Raw genomic sequence first — 18,500 nt, 5'->3', positions numbered from 1 at the left:
CGCTTCAACTTAAATTTGGAATTAATTACTTAACACGTTAGTATTTTCAATTAAAATATTAGATATGATGATAGATAGATGCTTTTAAAATATAACAAACGATTCACAAACACCGAAAGGTTACCAACAAATAGGTAAAAATAAACTTTTCTGAAGAATGTTTCGAGACTTTGCAGATAAACATTTCCGATAAGCACGCAAGCTCGAGAACAAACACGCAACTTCCAGACGCACTTGATTCTTTCAAGTCAAAATTTACAACGAAAAGTTTACATTCCCCCTGCTACACCAGTCTCAGCCCTTGCGATTGACCGTAGCTATAATAAAAGGTAGTGGAAATTGTTATTGAAATTACGTATTGCATGAATGAAAGGGATGAATGAGTGGGTTGGCTCATGTTTGGGTCAGGGTCAGATTTCACCAGAATGTATCTATGTACTTATGTGGTACATACAAATGCGTGTTCGAGGAATGTAGATATACATTCTACATACATAGGTAGATTGAGAAAAGCTGGCTTTACTTCGACCGATCGCTGAGTTCAAGGGAATTACCGCACAGTCTGTTACGGTACAAACTTTGCATACTGGCGAATTTGCATATGGGTGATTAAGATTATTAAAAACTTCGAGTAGGTAGTGAGCATCTTTCTATAATGCATTATTTATATATTTTAATGGTGGAGCTTTTAGATTTTTGTTTTATGTTGAAAGGTGCGAGTTCTTAATCACCTAAATCACCAGGCATATGAGCTTAATGGTAAGAAGTTTTTACTAAGAACACACTTAAAAGTACGGCACAGGACGTACTCAAGCTGTGAGAGGCGTATCTTCATGTCATTATTAATTCGTACGATCTTATTATTATTATTATATTTTAATGATACGTGGGAAAGGCGGCATAGCTGGTGGATCCAATTTTATGTTTTCCCATGATGCCATCACGAGTTTAGCCCCTGAGCGACACATATGGTATTAAACTGGTACATATGTAAATTAAAAGACTATATATTTTTGAAATCATAATCAAACATTAAGTAGTGAAAAATATTAGGGAGGATGATTTTACAAATTTGATGAGGAACCGTTTCAGCAATGAAATCAGAATAAACGTACTTATTACGATTATATTTCACCATCAAATTAGCGGAAGCAATTGAAATCTCTATCGGCGGCCAAACCTCACAAAATGGCAAAGTTTCAAAGCGATCGGAAGAGTGTAAGAATTTTGTCCGAGCAATTGACGAAGTGAAGCTAATAAAAACCTTGTAAAAAATGGCCAACTCTGATAGGAAACGGTCGACAGAGTCACAAATATCCATGTCTGATCAGCAGCACTACAGAATTACTCGGAATAAATTCTATTCAATCGAGGACAGCCTATGGATCGAACCCGGCAACCACCGAGATATGCTGCTAGCTTAATGCGTGTAATAAGGTTATTCCGATAAAAATCACTGCCAAACCTACATATGTCAATATAAGGATAAAATATCACTGGAAAAAGGGGGTGAGGTTTGCGAAGGGACGCGACGATATAGATTTAGCCTTCATAACTATATTAAAAAAAAACACGTGGCGCGTACCTCTGTCTATCAGTCAAAACTCTTCTGCCTTTAAGCTGTTTCCAAATGAAGAAGGGAAAGGATATAAGCTGGACTTAAGTTGGAGTTTAAGGGACAGCATGTGCGTTTTAGCTAAGTGTCTTCCTACAGTGGATGGACTATAGCTGTAAATATATACCATCATTCAAAGGAATGCTGTTAAGCAGCAGACTAAGCAGCAGTTTGTTGTCTAATATTTAATTTAACCATTGCACAGTCATGCAAGTTTGCTCGTAATTCTCTCATCCTACAGTGTTTTAGTTCAAGGCACTGATCATAAATACACAAGTATTTAGATTCATATAAGTGATTTGGACTAAATTAATCCATTTGTGTGTCGGCGTTAGTTTAATTTGACTCTTCCATCTTTTTACAACGTGCAGAGGCGTTGTTAATATAGTACATACATATGTATGTACATATAATATATATGTACGTGCAAAAGCAAGATAGCTCAGTGGTTAGAGTATAATGTGAACTAGTGGAAGCAATTGAAATCTCTATTGGCGGCCAAACCTCGCAAAATGGTAAAGTTTCAAAGCGATCGGAATAATGTAGAAAATATATTCAGACCGATTGGCTATACGTCCACGTTATAGTATATAAAAAAACGAACAATAAATGAAAAATGTTTCACTTCCAAGAAAATTTCATCTTCAGCGCACATTTTTTAAGATAATCTCACTAGATGGGACGGCAAAGTCGAATAAAAGAGGAGATATTGTGACGTCAGCTTTGAAGTCACTTCATATTGAATCTATCCGATTTTCAGGACTGACGTCACATTTCTCGAAATTGAACGAATCGTCTGAAAAAATTCCGCACTGCGAAAATTAAAAAAAAAATAATAACGATAATATTTATGAAGAATTTGAATCTACATATATAAAACCTAAACGGCGTTTGAAATTCGTTTCTGGTTGGCTGTCGTCAAGTCGTTTCTCATTAGCTGTCGTCAAGTCGTTTTTGATTGGCTAGATTGGTCAAAGACGATTTTGATTGGTCGGTCTTTTATTCAAATAAATTTAATAAAAAAACAAATGAAGATTTTTTTCATTGTTTTCAATTCATTTCCGTTTCACCGAGCGAAGCCGGGTAGCACCACTAGTACTTAAATAGTTTTAACGACATTGACCATGCATATTCCTGGTAATTTTATTTACTAAAATCCTACCGGTAATCAAATATGCATTCTCACTATACAACACTACTGATCATTTTTCGTACACTTTTTATATGAACTATGTATGTATGTGTGTCTTGTGCAGTTAAAAATAACTTTTACACCTAATAACAATTAATTCTCAACATTCCAAAGAGCATAATTTGCAACACGCAATAGACCCTAGCTGACCTTTTATCATATTTTCTTGTACTGCAACCGAAGATTTCCAAGAAATCCAGCAGCGTTCGCACAATAACGGGGACATTGCCATACTCCAGGGACTGCAACCTTTCGATCCCTTATCAATCAAACGGAGCTCGATTCAGCAATTTACACTCGCCAATATGCATACGAACACCAAAACAACACCCAACATCGTCCGTGAAGTCACTTCCAAAGGTGACCGAGAGACGTGGCGTCATTAATTCAAGAGTCATCAAGTCCCGGACCATAAACGGAAAGTACCAACTTAAAAGATAGCGGATCAAATCAACTGGGCAGCTGGTAAAATGATCGATCCGCTGCACAACCACCACTAACCAGACAGTAGTATGGGGCAGGCCGACTGATCAGACTGTACGTGGGTGTACATTTGACATTTTGGCTAATAGGTCTGGTGGACACTTTGATGACATAACTTTCGATTGAAATTCGGATCCTTTGACAGTGTTGAAAGGTCGGTTGGCGGAAGTTTTACGCTTTGAAGAGTTGCTTTGCAACAGTTGGGGCACGCATTTCAAAGTCCTTGTATTAAGTCTGCAGCACGATCAAAGATGATCTCATCTCGAATGAGGACACGCTTTCACACCCACATTTTAAAGACGGCCGATTCTGTTGCATGCTGCTCGTTGCATCCGTTGCATTTAACCAATGTTTTAAAAGAGCAAGCATACACTGTATCATTTGCATAACTATTATACATACGTAAATGTATAATCAGGCATTGGAATATGGACTACTTGTCCACATTTTAAAAATGAACAGTCATTGGAAGCAGCGGACATGGAAAACAATACTAAAGAATTAAAATATTACATATGTATTGATATATAGCCAACAGTATGGCTCGGTGGTTGCGTTTATGTTTAGCACCAAGAGATTACCGGGATCGATCCCGTGCTAATCTTTAACCCTTTGAATGCTGACCAACGCCGATCAGCGTTCTGCTGACAAGTCCATGGGCCTGCAAAACGCCCATAGGCGTTGTAAATTTTGTATGCACAAAGTAAACAAGAATACTACCTGCTAAGCCTTTAAAGGTAGCACTGAAAAAAAATGTATTGAACATGGGTTGTGTAATCCGCGTCATTCATTTGTCAACGTTTATAAAGACTCGCTTATACCGGAATTTCTGAATTAATAACCATTGCAGAATTACCCGATGGAAATCCCTAACTGCTGAGTATTTTAGATTGTGGCTTGGAATTTGATTGTGAGTATTAATTACATTTTAACAACAATGAAGAAGATGGAACTAGTTTTGGAAAAATATATTCATTAATAGACTTATTTTGTTTATTTTATATTGTTGTTGCAAGATATATTAAAGAGAGTCTAAACACACCTTTACAAATCTCGAAATTATCTACACAGGGTAGTGATCTAGGGTTTGTTTGGATTAGCTACAATTTTATAGCTGCTTTCTATTGAATTTCTAAATAATTCTGGTTGGAAATGTTGGCGAAATATTCAGCGTAGCGGGCTTTCAACGGAAAAGACGTCAGCACTTAAAGGGTTAATACTGCTGGTCAGACTTGGATATTTGTGACTCCAAGACCGATCGTTTCCTATCCGAGTTTGCCAATTTATCTGATTTCATTGTTGAAAAATTGGTCACAAATATCTGAATTTGATTTATTTACAATATGTAAAAATGTATGTACAAGTCTAAATCCATAGAAGTCTCTATGGATTAATTAATTGTTAATTCCACCTCTCAAAATACAGCGATTTATGTAATAAAAAAATGCGGCAATGTCTGTAATTAATTGTCTAGGAAGGCGCATTAGTTTACCTGCTAGGACTTCCTGTAAAATACAATGTATGCAATGTAAAATAAAATACAATGTATGCAACTTGAATGGTATCCAAAAGAACATGTGAGAAGCAAAGTAGGCCACATGTGCGTTACACAAGGGTTGAAAAATCATGAGAGACAGATTGATAAGTGTAGTTCAGAGTTGTGAAGAATGGATTAAATGGCTTGTGATGACATCGGCCATCCATCATCATCATCGATGGTGCAAAATTAATTATTTAATTTGATGGAGATTGTTACTTGTTCCTTGATATGTGTGTATGTACTTTTGAAACAAGTGTTGCAAAAGCTTCTTCGTATATTATAACGTAACTTTGGGAAGTTTATATTTAATATTTGAACGTTCAAGGAGGTTTGTAGACCGCGAGTAGGCGACCCATAATTTAGATGATAAACATAAATATGCATATTACGTATTCCATAATTCAAGTCCGATGTAAACGAACCCATCGGCGATAACACGGGTGGCAAATTTGAATGTTTCCGAATTAAATTCGTAAAATTATACCGAGACGAGACAAAGTGCCGTAAGGTTAATACAAAACTGTGGAATTGTGACAAACGAAGCACTCGGGATGGTGATGTAATTGTTTACCAATCTAAAACCAGCAGCAGTATATTATTAAACAATGGACTATTGTAGTCTGCACGTAAATGACATAACACAGAACAGACACGGACTATAAATTTATACTAATCCTAGACACCAATCAAAGGTACACATTAAGGCGTGTTCTCGCTGGGTGATTATAGACGATCGATTGTAGATTAACTTGGTAACTACTTGTCGGTGGATTTGATGGTTGGAAATTGGATTTGAGTTTCCTTGCTTTGTCCGTTTTAACTTTTTCGATCAAAACCGAGACAATAGTGAGGAAATAATGACATTTGGAACGCATTCATTTTCTTGAGCGAGCGAGGTCGTGCTGGTTGTTGGACTTTAGTTTAATTACGTATACATATTTCGCGGTTTTAAATCATACTCGGTAATTATACACTCGAGCGGGTGATATTATGTTTATTAATAGACTTTAATACAAAATTTATTTGCGGTTATTACTCATGAATACTTGGACGATTTTTTTCTAAATGTTCTTTCAATTTTAATTTTACTATTCAGACTGGTTAGAGTTGTTGATTGAAGCGTCAAAACTTAATGCTAGCGAATATGTTATAGTAAATTTCAAATTTGCCACTTAATTTTAAATCTAGAGATAAAGTTGACAAGTTGAAATGTACAGGAACGAAAAAGAGTGATGACAATTGACTGTCTTCTAGAAAATTGTGTTTTGTGAGTTAATTTACTATCCAGAAGATTCCAGAGGGTTAATTTATCCTGCTTTTCCGCTATTGATATGCGTTTTCTAATTTTTGGTACAAATTATTTTTATACATAAATACCTATATAACAAGAAAATATCGAAAGAAGAACACGTGGATGAGAGAAAAGATTTGCAAAGTTATAATATGTACATACATAGACAAATGTAAAATGGACAAAGGAATAGTAGAGGATGTAAAATAAAGTAAGCTAAGTCAAGAAGATGTTGAGAATGTTTGAAAATGAAAGAAAACGTTCGTAAGACAAAGGATGAACGATAACTTGCTGTCACCGTCTCCAAATTTTTTGGATTCTTAAACATGTTTATTACGATTATATTTATTACGGCGGCCAAACCTCGCTAAATGGCAAAGTTTCAAAGCGATCGGCAGAATATAGGAATGTTGTGAGACCGATTTTCGAAGTGAATCTAATAAAAACCTTGTAATTAAGTAAGAAGAGGTTTGTAAAAAATGGAAGTGGACAAGGACGTCATTTCAGCTTTTTCCAGGCGGGAGGGGTAAAAGTTGGCCAGTTAGTGGTTGTTGTTTTATAAAACCATTTTTTTAAGAAGCTTCTAATTAAACTAGTAGCAGTTCTCACTGGAGTAAACTTTTAGCAATAAATAATTGATTTGATTGAGATTTATAGTATTTCAAATCGAATGCATTTTCCTGGCCTGGCCAAATGTTCCTAGGGGGCAAATTCTCTCCTCTAAACTTCCAAAAGACGTCCCTGGAAGAGTAGTGGGTGAAAGTTTGACGAGATGATGACTAACCATAAGTATAAATTGCTCCTTGTCCTAATATTGTACCATTAAAAGAGTAAAAATTAAAAAGTATAGCATATTTCACACTATGATGAAACGATCAAAGTAAAAAATTACAAAAAAAAATGTTTTATGATATGTATGGCATCTGAGCCGGTGACACACCCAAATAAGAAATAAAATAATGAAAAAACAATCACTTTGTAAAGCCGAAGCTGTTGTGGCGAACAGTCCGTGCAAAGATATGGCATGATGACGGAGTAAGTTCTCCAGATCTCGACGACCGGCAGTCTTCAAAACCACTTCCGTTCCTGCAGAACAGCATTGCCCTCCGCAAATGGGTCCTGAAAACAAGAAGAGACAATAATTAGAATCATACACAAACGGAATATAGGCAAGAAGAATCAGAAAATATGTACAATAAAAGCAGAATGCATTTTAGTACGTAGCAAGTAGCATCAGTCTACGCCGCTTTTTACATCCACACTCCATATATATATATATATATATATATATATTGATTTTTAATGATACTTGAACGTTGCTAGACAACACAACACAACTTATTTACCTCCCTTCTGAGTCAACGGTGGAAGTCCTGCTTGCAATTAGCAACCTATACGTACGTAGATGTGGCGAGTATACGAGCGCTTTTCAGGATTCTAAACAATAATGTAGGTATAATGTAGCAATCTTCAGGAGCAACTAAACCATGAAGGGTACGCTATATATCACGTGGAGAGTTACAAAAGGAAGTGTTCCGTGGCAGAGTTGCGGTTTCCGGATGAACCGGATGAGATACAACCCCGGCTCGCTAGGGTTTGCCAGGGGTCTGTATCAAACCGCAAATATATATTATTTTAGAACCGATTCTAGAAGTGGGAGGACGCACGATCTCCTGGATTAAAATTTAATTTAAAACAATCCGACAAGATAAAGGACACGGATGGTGAGCGGTCATATTGGTCAAAGTGTGAAGGTCAATTACGGACAAAGGAATAATTGATACAACAATGACTTGAATGTTTACTAGTTGAAAGCAATCGTTTATGATTTAATTCCAACAAAGATGATGCATAGGATGTTAAACTTCGATTGGTGGGAACTACATACGATAGTATGTACATAGTAAGCTTTGAATTTGAAATTAGATGCTAAATGTATCATGTTGCAAATTTTAAAGGTGCGCATATACGCAAAGAGTTGACTGTAGACAAATCAGCAAACAATTCTATGGTAATTTGTCTGTCGTGTCTGTTAGACTAGCAGCTTGTTTGCCAACAGATTTGTAGCAAAACTTTTATTGAAAACGCTGTCTTTCAAGGACTAGAAAATATTATTAAATAATCAACTATAGACATCATATTAAATAATAACTATAGACTCGATTATCCGGACTAATTGGGGATTAAGGTAGTCCGGATAATGAAAAATCCGGATAATCGAAAAAATCACAATTGACAGGGAAATACGTGTACATTCAGTATGAATAATTTTTATTTGTCTACCTTTAGATGTATAATGAAGATCAACATTAAATTATTCTTTATAAAGGAATTCAAGTATGGGTTTTTGCTTAAAGTTAGATGTTCTTTTTGAAGCTGCCAAATCGCGAATACTTTTCATACAATAATGGACCAGATATTGGCTGTCCAGATGATCGTCTTTGAATGAACCACATAAAAATACACTCTTCGACTTTTTCATTTCCATGATTTTTTCATAACCTTAAGCTCTGATCTTTTGACATTAAAAAATCAATAAACTCATAATTTTCCGAGATCGTTCCAACACCATATGTGTTTATTTGACAAAAATGGTCCTTAGACACCGCTTTTTAAAGTATTGATCATATCTAATTTCTTTTCCATATTGGTAATATTAAAAATAAATATTTAAATCGCGATCAAATTTTCAAGAAACAAACGTCTTTTGAGTATTAGATTTTAAAGACAACTGTCTCATTTCTCCGTCTTATTTATTTGACACACAAATGGTTAGATTATTTTTTGTACGTGAGTATGTATGTACTGAAAATTTCAAACATTACAGTACAATTATAAATAGTACAATAGACATCTATAGTACAATCATAAAATAAAAATTGATATACAGCAAATTTGCCAGAAATATATTATTACAGAGTATGTATGTACATATGTACATATGTAGCTAGCATATATTTATAAGAATTAACAAATTTATATTGGGAATGACGGGCTATTATTTATTTATTAATAAATAAATAAACAATTCAGATCAGAACTAAAAAATGTGTTTTTATTCAATTTATTTTACACAATTCTGTTTCTTATCTCAATGTACTTACAAGGATAATATCCTTATTATATATCTTTTCCTTTGTTGTCTACAGTGATTTTTTTCTATATCAAAAGTGAAATAAATAAAGCTTCCATTTAAAAAAGAATTAAGTATAGAAGGTGTAGTTATATAAGCAGTGCAGATTACGGGCGAGTAAATATCAAGAAAAAGTCGGAAAAATCTGCATAAAAAACAAACATACTTTGAAAAGTTCAAGAAAATGGCATCCGAAAAGGTAACGGAGGAATTAGAACCGACAGCCGCAAAGCGTGAAAGAAAAAGAATGCCAAGTATACAAAAGCATAATCTCTGTTAAGTATTAAAGTTAAATAAGAATATTAAGTTTCGCTTTTTTAATCAGCAAAAACAAAAAGGTAGCACGGTACTCGCTGAATAAATTAGTACCGGGATGGATATCCGTTTATGATTTGAACATAGCAGAGGGGACTACATACATACATAAATTAATGCAATGTAATCTACACCTACATACTTAAAAATTGAGAGAGATTTTGTTGACAATCACGTCCAAGTAATTACATTTGAAAATTATAACACTTTCAGAGCGCATGTTACTTCAGTTTGCGAAAACAAAATGACATACATATACATATGTATGTATGTTCATAAGTATGCAAAGAAGCTCAGCAGTGATTAAACGGTGTGACTCAATGACATTTGCGATAAATATTATATCAAGTTATTCCATGTATATACATACATATTTATAATCAATGTTATTGCGAAGTCATGAATAAATAAGATTAATGCAAAATACCATCAAGAAAAACAGTACACTGAGACATTTAGTAAAACGGCATTAGTGTGAATCATTATTTTATGGCTTGTATTTTTCGAGTCAGAATTTAAATAAGGTTTTGGTCAGAATTTATATTACACTGGTCAAAATAAATATTAGATGGTCAGAATTTATACTAAATGGTCAGAATTTTGTTGACACATGGTCAGAATATTTTTTTTCGGTTGGCAATATCGCTGACGTTGTAACGCCGAATATATGCCATTTATAATAAACCATTTAACTGTCAAGAGTGTGCAGGAATCGCCAAAATTCGAGTATTTGGCCATGATAACCTACAATATCAAAATCGTTCTCAGAAAGTAATTATATATTAAATATTTTTATAACAAACATACATATATATGAATGCATATCTTTTAATGTGATACAATAATTTAAAAAAATGTATGTATTTATTAATGCATATTTTTATAATAAGTTTTCTATTAAATTTTATTTTTGTGAATACTTATTTTATACATATATACATGTATAACCATTCATTATAAATGTTAACTATAATTATTTATTATTTTTTTATTCTGATGGTAATAATATTCTGACCAAGATTCGAATTTTACTCTGACCAAAAACTGATTTAAATTCTGACCATTTAATTTGTTGGCTTCTTTTATTAATTTTTATTGCGATTGGCAGATTTAAGCCGTATTCATAAGAAATTTATTGATAACAGTATTATGTCACATATGATACGGAAGAATATGAAAGAAATTCAATTGCGACGCATTTTTTTGCTCTATCGAGTTGCCTGTTCAATGCATTTATTTTCAATGCTTAGCAGGTAGTATTCTAGTTTACTTTGTACATGCAAAATTTACAACGGCTATCGACGTTTTGCAGGCCCATGGGCTTGCCGATCGGCCTCGGTCAGCATTCAAAGGGTTAAGTAATGTCAAAATCATTGATTAAGATTTGATGATTTCTTCACTTCGTATCGCATCCGTAGTGTCACTTTGCACGCAACCTCTGTCGCTTCCTGTCCTTCGGTGCAGAGATCGAGTTAACGTAAACATTTATATTATATATTTTATCCTCGTTTATGTATAAATTTACACTACATACACATTAGCAGAGGGCACTAGTGTCGCCAGAATCGCACAAATGACACAACTCGCATGCACACGGCGTTTAGCAGATTATGATAATAGCGAATGCATTAAACATGCATATGCAACGCATTGAATTAAATGCCACACGTACGTACATATATAAATCCATTCATTTAGTAAAATTGCAACACAATGGTGTCGAAACGTTCAGGAATACCAATGGCGACATTCACAGGATAGCCCGGGCGAGAGTCTGTCGAATTTCGAATGCGAAATTCGCAATTTTGACCTTCGTTCGGCGACAATATCGCGGGTCGAACGGAGCCATTGAACCGCCACACAACTCATAAATTGCAGATGTTCAATAATAAGCGATTTTATTATTATTGGCGACCACGTCAATTAAACTAGCAGCAATTGTGAGCCGAAGGATCTGGCTGTTTACGTTTGTTTTTTTGCTGAAAATTTTCAACAAAAAAAAAGACAATGTCGATATTAAACTCTCCCACACGGTTCATTCTGCGCAAACATATTTCACAGTTAATGGTCGTCTGGTGATAAAAGGTTAGCAAATTCGTTCAAAGGCGGCTCCGTGGGTGAAGCGGCAAAATCTCTTAAACGCTACACCCACGCACTTAATTCCGAAACCGGTCATTAGACGATTAAACCATTAAAGGAAACTGGCATCACACGCATCCACACACACACGGTGCTTTTCTGAGACATTGTCAAACGTCTCTCATCCGAAAAAGCGATAAAAGTGATCGCTGCCGGCAATTAAATGTTGCTGGTAGCACTTGAATTTGTGCCACGTGTGTAGATACGTACATATAAAAATCGGTTGGTCAGTTGAACCACATTCGTCACGTACAGTTTATAGCGACGATTCATCGTAGTCATAGTCAGTTGAGGTACTTTACCGACCGCACTAATCTCACGAAAACTAGCGCCAAATACCGCACGTTTTTTCGCAAACGCACAAAAATGGTTTAGTATTTACAAGGCTCTTCTATGTACATATATTTCACTTCGTTCATTGGTATGACAACATATTATATTATACTAGTGTACTACCCGTTGATTTCAACGGGTGATTTCGGAATGGAATTGAATACTTACCCCCCTCCCCCACGTCTCGAATACTTTGCTCTGATTGGGTGTGTCCACGCGTCTGCCACATACCCACCCACATAGTCACATATCCACACACGTCACGTCCGTTTTTATATATATTATCCTACATTATTCCGATCGTTTTGAAACTTTGCCAATTAATATTGAAATCAATTCCGCCAATACGACGGTGAAAAATAATGTAATAGACACGTTTGAAAATTCTACAATTTTGGCCATCATGACGTTTTATGATAAGTAGCCTTATATATTTTCCTTTCCCCCAACCTCTCGTTTTGTCAGATTTTAATTGTTTAAACGCCTATAACTTGTTCTTTTTCACACTATATCTTAAATTTTTTTTAAAACTCTTCTAGTTTTAGAACCATTGCGTATATCTTAATGGTATTTTTTTATTTCGGCTAAATTTTGAATTTTGTATTGATTAATAGTGTTTATTTTGTTGTAAAACATACAATTACATAATCAATTAAAATTCAGTTTCGTTAAATTAAGTTTTAACAATTATGTAGATTTTCAAATGATTCGAGTGATATAAAGTTTAGTCTCTTTCTTAAAAACATCTTGTTTGACTTCAATACATAATCTTCTGAATGATTTGTCGAACAATCGATCGAGAATGCAACATTTCAAGGACCCGTCATTTATTCCCGCGCGCTCCTCACTGATTTATTCTGAAGGAATCGTTTCGCGAGCCAAATCCCTTGGCATATTTGCACTTAAATAGTTCTTTTTAAATGTGTTATTTTAACAAACAAAAAAAAATAGTTTAAAATGATGTTTGATAGACACAAATCAGAATATTTTTAGTGAAAATTCCATAAATGCTTGAAGAGACAAGGGTAAATAAAAAAAATGTACCGCAAAGGGACCAGAATTGAGACGGCGAGTCCGTGCAAGCGAACGACACGGCGGACCATACCATAAAAATCCACTATCACTATCTCAGGTAGGGTCGATTCTGGTTTCTGAACTTCGCTAATCCGAGTGAACAATATCAATATGGACAACGATTTGAATTGAATTGTTGATATTTTTAAACTATAGGTATAAGATTTTAGTGGACTAGCCTAGTCCAATGACAGCACGTCACTGGTTACGATCTCTACAACAGATGGGTCGCTTCGTCTGTAAGCTCCATTAGAAAGTGTTTAAAAAAAGCCTCTTTTTCTACCTACTTAGCTATGGCAAAACATCTTATAGCTGAGATTTTTGTTGTGTAATTAAGCAATCAAAAAAAATATTTTTCGTATAGGCTGACTCAATTTGGATAACTATGAGGTAAACGCGAGTATTTAGAGTAATTTGATTACGCCTATCAAATTAATTCGTTTAAGCCTTCAAAAGTGTATAAAAATAAAAACTACAGCTGGATGGAAAGCTTTTCATTGCCTCAGTCTTCAACAAAGAAAACAAGAAAGGGATCTTATAACAAAGCGCTCAAAAAGTTTAAACTTCAGCATAATATGTACTTACAAAACAATATAACGGCAAAATTAAATATATTTAATAGTATAAGCGTGATGCTATACTAAACGTACGATAACCTAACCTAACCATCAAGGTAAGCCTTATCTAAAACGCAACGAATTCTTAAGCGTAGATCGAGCATTGTTTTGAATATTGGTATCACAGCCTAAGGTGCAAATTTAATCACAATTGGCAATCTTAACCAATATCCTCTGCAAAAGCGTTAGGCATCGATTATTCACATCGATCGTTACAAAAGATAAGCCAAATATTGTACACCACTTCCTCATTCTACATAATAAAACACAAAGCAGCCACAATGTAAGTGCAGAAGAAACATCTGGATAGAGCCCACGAATCTGACGTACCATTCGAAAATATAGCACCATATAAGCTGCAAGACAATCCTGCAGTATAAACAAGTGCTCAAAATGATATAAACAATATGTACAAGTGTATCGAAGCATCTGCAACGTGTGGGCCGAGGACCGGAATACGGAGCGTGGGCTAACGGGTTCGAAACTTGCACATCGCAAGCACCCATGAATCATGGGCATCATGGAGGAAAATTAACCGAAGCAAAAGCTCTCTGCTTCACTCTTCGTCTACCTCAAAGTCATCGAGGTATATATTAAAGTAAAAAATAAGACCACGCAAAGTGTGAGGAAAACTGCAAGGTTCGCTTACTCAAGCAGTGCCGTCATCGAAAAGTCAACAAACTGGAACGCGCGAATCAATTTAACTGCAAATTGGGCAAGTAGATCAGTTCTAAGAACCAATCCCGTCCAATTAGTCAAACTCGCCTTTACGTTTAACATTGCAAACTTACGACCGCCGATGATGTTGTTTAAATTAAGACGAACGGCGCTAAAAAAATTAATAAATAATAACAAAAAAAAAAAAAACAACACACACAAACAACGTAACTGGTCAATTGAAGTTTGAACGGAAACGAGTTGCCCAATGTTGAGAAGAGTGCGCGAGAAGAGGACCAATGATGATGAGTGATGACAGACGTATATTTTCGAATGTAAATATACAATTATTGTATTCAAATTGAACGTCGCAATACATGATTGAGATTGCCGATTATTTATTTTTAATATTTAAATGAATCAACATTTGATATGTACATAAGTATCCTTGATTATTTACGACTGGCGACAGTGCACTTTTGGAGCTAACATTTGAACATAATTAAATATTACTCATACATTTTCAGTCACATTACCATTTAGACTAGTGGATAGCATATAATGCTATCGAACAAAGTGGTCGCGAATTCGATCCCACAGGTAGATCGTTTCCTACCAGAGTTTGCAAATATATCTGATTTTCACTGGAACAGTTCCAACAAATGGCATTCCCTGTCCTATCTCTCGCAAAAATCAAGTTATTCAGCAGCTCGAATTTTCGCTGATTTGAATAAATGCTGCAAATTTGTCCACAGATGTCTCTGTGGATGTTGATTCGTTGTATGTATTTGCCTTGTATAATGCTTACAATGTTCGACCGTAGATGTCGTGTATAATGTAAAATATGTATTAATAATTTATTTATAATTGATTATTCTTGATCTGCATAGTACACTCATCGCATTAGAGCGATCTGTAAGACAAGTGTGCATGATTAAAATATAATAAAAAGATACAATAATACCTGATTCAAAACACAATACTAGGGTGACGTTTTGACATACAGATCATTTCATTTACGAAGGCTCTATAGAAAACATGCGCATGCTATGATATTGTATTGGTCGTTGCTTCTGCGCACCTTTTTCAATGAGTGGGGGTAGGACATCATATAATGTCATGCAACTACTGGAATGGATTGTGATTTAGTACATTTATTAAGGTAAAACTTATTTACATAGTTGAAATTAACTATGCGGATTTCTCGCTTGTACTAGCTTTTTAAATAAACAGATAAATTTTCGTCTGTATACACGTATATATGAGAAAAACTGGTTATTATTATAATTACTTTTATCTCTATAGCATGTAAGTATGTATGTATAACGAAAAGAGTACGTTTTTTATACGACGTCGAATCGATATCTCATTTACGGCAAAACTTCACTCGAGCGCTTTTTTTTAGTCTCGCATTCGTTATGAATAATACAGGTGTTTCAAATGAAAAGGTCGAAAAGCTTTGGATTTAGGTAAAAATACATTTGAACAAAAAAAAATTAAGCATGTGACTATGTATTTCAGACCATATGTTTACATGAAGATTTTTTTTGCGTCGCATTTAATTCTCTACCTGAATTCAAAGTTTAGGCTTATCATCAACACAGTAAACACGAGAATACATTATAATAAAATCTTTCATTCTTGAGAATTTGTAGGAAAACAAATGAGATGCTTAAGAACACAAAGGGACGATTTTATGTACCATCTACATATGTAGCTATTAGAGTCGAGATTTTCCCAGACGAGCTTTTGGAATTAAGATTACTGAATATTTGAACACTGTGTGAAGGTCTAAAAATATGTATGTTATTACCGAGCAAACGAATAATAAAAAACTAATTCTACATAAATGAAGGATGAGTGCTCGGTCGTTTTAATGTTTGCCGTATGCATACATGGACGTAGTTTGCAGGAAAGATCTAACCCATGCGATTAATACTATGAAAAGCGCAAGTTCTTTTTCATGAATATGCTTTTTTATTTTAAATGTCAAAGAAAATTTACAAAATTAATAGTAGTATTAATTCCTGACATTCCTAGCTACCCCACTGGTAGGAAGTCATACTTACATATGTAGTGTTGGAGATGAATTTTTAAAAATGTATCATCGAATGATTGCAATGTTCAGAATACATCGGTTTTAGCACGAAGAGTATTACACGACCACTAGCTACATATGTACCAAAGCTTCAATCAGTATTCAACGGAATGATATTTTATATAACTATACAGTATATTAAATAAGGTATAATCCGATGAGACTAATTAACTAGAACTATCAGAAATCAATATTTCCGTGCTGAAATTCGTCGAATCCAGGCTAACACGTGTGGTATGGGGGTGGAATCCCGCAGTGGGTTTCCCGGCGGCCATTGATCGCCCCCAGCGCCCCGTCGGCGCCACATTTTCCAGACACTGCGGGCTTTAGCCCCCCAGACCAGGCCCCAGGGTTGACAGCCTCTGGCGTGCATTTGATGGGAACTGGGTGGAAGCACGTGACAACTGCCCATTGCTGAACCATCCAATTATAGCCCCGCCATAAACAAGCAGACATAATAATAAGTTATTTCTGGTCGGTAGTTCTATGACTGGTTTTTTGGGTCTCGGAGGTTTTACAATTTCTCAAAAGGTCAAGCTAATTTTGGATGTAAAGCCGTGACTAACGTGACACAATAGCGCCCATCCGAGTGTCTGTAGGTGTGTGACGCATCATACATGATTCATCGGGTGCCAAATCGAGAACAAAAAAATGCATAGGAAATGAGAGGGATTATTGTAATTACATGGAGGAAAAATTGCAACGAAATGAATATAAATAAGATGGTGGGTGGAGTGAAAATGTTGCTAATGCTCTGAGCATTACTCTCCGTGGAGATCTGTCGAGGATTCTTTTGAATACCACGTTTACATAATGGACACTTTGAGGGTAGCTGGCTAGTGATGGTGGTAGTAAGTTGTAGGGGTAAGATGAAAAAAAGGGAAAATCGTAAGAAATAGGTCAGGAGAACGCTGAAAAACGGAGACAAATAAGGACAAGAGAGTAATTGAATGGGGCGAAAAACCAGAGAGGGTTCGTTAGAGGAAAAAGAACCCCTTATATTTCACACATGGTGTATAACCCAGGCATTTAGAGCGTGTTTAGTTCGTGATGTATTTTCTTTACATTGATTTTATGGCCTCGTTTTGAGTAAATTGAGTCATATAATTCGAATCGTTTTATCAGGGTTGCCAGATCTTATATTTCTTTGGTTCGAACCAGAGATGTATGTATGTAGAGTCGGAATCGTTTAAAATTCGAGCGACTCCGACTCCGATTTCGCGTTCATATCGCTTTTTTTTACTTTAAATGAATATTGAATTACTTACTAAGAGCGACTCACCAATATCAGGTGTATTAAGATCTTACTATATTTGTCTTAGGCTAAATCGAGGAGAGGCTTGATATTTGACAGTTTCATGTATGTACATATCATCATCATCATCATCACCATGTTACAGCTATTCAACATCCTCTACTGGATGAAGGCCTTTCCAATACAATACTGGATGAAGGCCTTTCCAACTCTCAATCATCTCACCTCACACACTTTTCTAATTTCATCCACCCATCTGCCCTACGGTCTCCTTTTCACCGTCTTATATTCTCTCGGGGACCATTTCCGCACTTCTTTTGTCCACCCGTCCATTGCAACTTCAATCTCTTCATTCTCTTCATTATATGAACTACCCTATTCATACTTCTCACCCACGTATTCCATTTATTATCTTTCCTCGTTGTGTCAAGCATACAGATTTCTATAATAGTAATTTGGGTATGCACATGTATGATTCATTCATAAATATAAAAAAAATATATTGAAAGAAAAAATTAATGATATACATAACGTAATTTATAAATAGCTTGTCTGCTTGATATTAGGGATGAAAAACATACAAACAAAAATGTTTAACACGGTGAAATACATATGCACGTATATTACTAGGTAAGCATTAACTATTTTCAGTGAAGTAATAATTGATTTTCAATTGTTTTTAAAACACCTCGTATTAGTAATCCCGGGATAATCGAAAAGTAACCCAAATGGAATTTTTTTTTAATTGTCTCATTTTT

At 35.1% G+C, this 18,500-nt stretch overlaps 1 protein-coding gene across 1 annotated transcript in view; it reads right to left on the bottom strand.

Moving 5' to 3' along the window:
* Positions 1-18,500, bottom strand: part of dally (division abnormally delayed protein) — an 83,331-nt gene that overhangs the window by 8,807 nt on the left and 56,024 nt on the right. The window contains exon 2 of the mRNA XM_077438586.1: positions 7,097-7,240. Within this exon, the coding sequence (XP_077294712.1) occupies positions 7,097-7,240 (144 nt within the window). The remainder of the gene's footprint in view (positions 1-7,096; positions 7,241-18,500) is intronic.

The sequence above is a fragment of the Arctopsyche grandis genome, chromosome 9, assembly GCF_051622035.1.
Source record: "Arctopsyche grandis isolate Sample6627 chromosome 9, ASM5162203v2, whole genome shotgun sequence".
NCBI classification, from domain to species: domain Eukaryota; kingdom Metazoa; phylum Arthropoda; class Insecta; order Trichoptera; family Hydropsychidae; genus Arctopsyche; species Arctopsyche grandis.
Note: the sequence above shows the minus strand (reverse complement) of the source record. Positions and strands in the feature narration are given on the sequence as shown.